Here is a 2156-nt window from a genome sequence, read left to right as displayed (position 1 = left end):
ATTAAATAGTAATAACATCAGCAACATCAATAATTGCATTGGCTTCCAATTGTTAACCCCTCCCCTCTTATGACCAGGGTTTACTGATGTCAGATTGAGTGTTGACCCCTTATGGGGTTCACTGAATTCAAACAAGTCCCCTGAAGCGTGTGATGATTGATTATTTAACATGTATTGTCGAATTCTTGCATAATTAGGCTGCAGGAAGTGATCCAGTTAGTCCTCATGGTGACATCCACGCTGGCAATATCAAAACATCCAGATGCTCAATCGACTGGCTGTGCACACCGACACAAAAAAAAAAAAAAGAAGAGGTTGGGAACCACTGAGCTAGCTGGTTCTTAATGTTTTTTATAGCAATGACAATACAGATCCAGACAACCAGTGCGTCACGGCTCAATCCACTTTTTTATTAAATACAACATATTGATGGTGACATGTAGGAGATTTACAACATGGACGGCATTCACTTGGGGCCTTCCTCAAGCTTGGGCTCTGAAATGAAAGTGAGATAGAGAGAAGAGTCAAGCATGAGACTTTTTCTAAGGTGCTTTAAGTATCTCAGCGCCTTAGAACTGCCTAATAAAACTCACCTGTGAATTTGATATCGGGGAACTTGTTCAAGTCTCCTCCTCCGTATAGCCTCTGCAGTTTGGTCACCTCCTCGGCCAGGTTCTTCTGGTAAGAAGGGCCCGCATCCACAATGCCGCCAGAGCTCCTGGGACAGAGCCAAGGCACCAGTCAAATATAGTTCATACAGTTAACGTCATAAAGAAGGAGAAAAAAAAATTACATTACATTTAAAGAGAGACACACCAAAACAGTGTTCTCTACAGCTGGTTTCTACAAGGTCACAAACCTCTGATTCTTGATTCATTTTAAACTTGGACCAAATCACAGTCCAGATGTTTCACTTAGAGCACAGGGGACTGATGGAAAAGTTGAAAAAGGGGGATAATATGTCCCCTTTAAGACACCGCAGGAGACACGTGCAAGATAATTTGCTCTTTGCTGACTTTGGTCTGAAGGGTCAAATATCGTCCTGATTATTTGAGCCAACAGCTTAAGGTCATATAAGTATCTGAGAGGGAGCTACGCGTTATCAACTGACTTGCTCTTGTTGCCGTAGTCCCGGATCTTGTCCAGGAACAGCTTCTGGATGGGGTCCAGCTCCTTGTTGAAGAGGACGGCGGAGACACCGATGTTCCTGCGCAGGCTCAGGCTGACGGCGGAGCGCAGCAGGGAGGACAGGTGGTACAACCGATGAAGCGCCATCTGTCGGAGGAGAAGGGTTACTGTTAGGATGAAGCTGCTGCGAGCCAGTCTAGCTCTGTTAGCAGGGATCAAGGTCCTGAACCAAATACCCTTAACGCTAATGTCACCGGATGTTAGCTGCGCTCGATGACATTACATTAGCTTCATACTTAGCAGGCTAATCATTACAAATCCACCACAGAAGAGCAAACAACGTCATTTATTATGAAGAGGAACGTCATTTAGTGTTTCGTTATGCTAACTGTTAGCATGCTGAGCTAGATTTAAACTCTTCTTCCAACACTGTCCGCCTTCCTTCCTTCTTTACGTACTAAACACGTAAATACACGTCACAACCGTGGACCATCACTAAAGAGAATAACGCGAAAGGAAACGGTTCTGCTCTGAAAACCAGAGGACTCACCTTGGGTTTGACACTTTCAAGCGCAGGATCCGAAATGTGGAGCACACCGCGGTGGATTATGGGACGAGGAGGGGGTGTTCGCGGACGTCACTGTTGCGCGTCGTTTTACGCAGCGCTGCGCGTGAGTGACGTCATCCGTTCATGGTGGTCCAAAAGCCTCTGAATTTAAATCTATGACTGGAGTACTTCATTAAAACTGGACTGTTGTGATCTATATTTCTTCTTCTCTTTCTTCCCATTCCATTAAATTAATTACTTAATTACTGGAAAGGCTTAGAAATAATTTAATTAATTTAATTAATTTAATTTAATTTCTGATTTGAACTCACTTGCTAGAATTAATAAATATCATACACATTTTAAATGGATAGTTCCTAAAATAAAAGAGATGCAATGTAAGATATTGAACAATGTTACGCTGAAATCTTACATAAAAGGTTTCATTTGGAAGTAGATCAATGTGGGTTTTGCTTAGAAG

The 2156-nt window shown here is 42.8% G+C and overlaps 1 protein-coding gene across 1 annotated transcript; it reads right to left on the bottom strand.

Annotated features, from left to right (window-relative positions):
- Positions 1 to 389: 389 nt before the first annotated feature.
- Positions 390 to 1788, bottom strand: atp5pf (ATP synthase peripheral stalk subunit F6). Its single transcript, XM_079336656.1, has 4 exons — positions 1679 to 1788; positions 1112 to 1275; positions 594 to 718; positions 390 to 495 (listed from the first exon to the last, which is right to left on the bottom strand). Exons 2-4 carry the CDS (start codon positions 1273 to 1275, stop codon positions 467 to 469), a joined length of 318 nt encoding a protein of 105 aa, XP_079192782.1. The 5' UTR covers positions 1679 to 1788; the 3' UTR covers positions 390 to 466.
- Positions 1789 to 2156: the final 368 nt, after the last annotated feature.

This window comes from Symphodus melops (assembly GCF_947650265.1).
Source record: "Symphodus melops genome assembly, chromosome: 23".
Classification (NCBI taxonomy): domain Eukaryota; kingdom Metazoa; phylum Chordata; class Actinopteri; order Labriformes; family Labridae; genus Symphodus; species Symphodus melops.
The sequence above is the reverse complement of the archived record's forward strand: the minus strand, read 5'-3'. Positions and strand labels throughout refer to the sequence as shown.

What these genes read in the sequence shown, in the direction of transcription:
- atp5pf (XM_079336656.1), bottom strand. Translation starts at nt 1,275, where the DNA reads ATGGCGCTTCATCGGTTGTACCACCTGTCCTCCCTGCTGCGCTCCGCC. An exon ending in GACTACGGCAACAAGAGCAA is followed by an intron (nt 719 to 1,111) that starts GTCAGTTGATAA and finishes GCTCTGTCCCAG; the next exon opens with GAGCTCTGGCGGCATTGTGG. An exon ending in CCCCGATATCAAATTCACAG is followed by an intron (nt 496 to 593) that starts GTGAGTTTTATT and finishes CTTTCATTTCAG; the next exon opens with AGCCCAAGCTTGAGGAAGGC.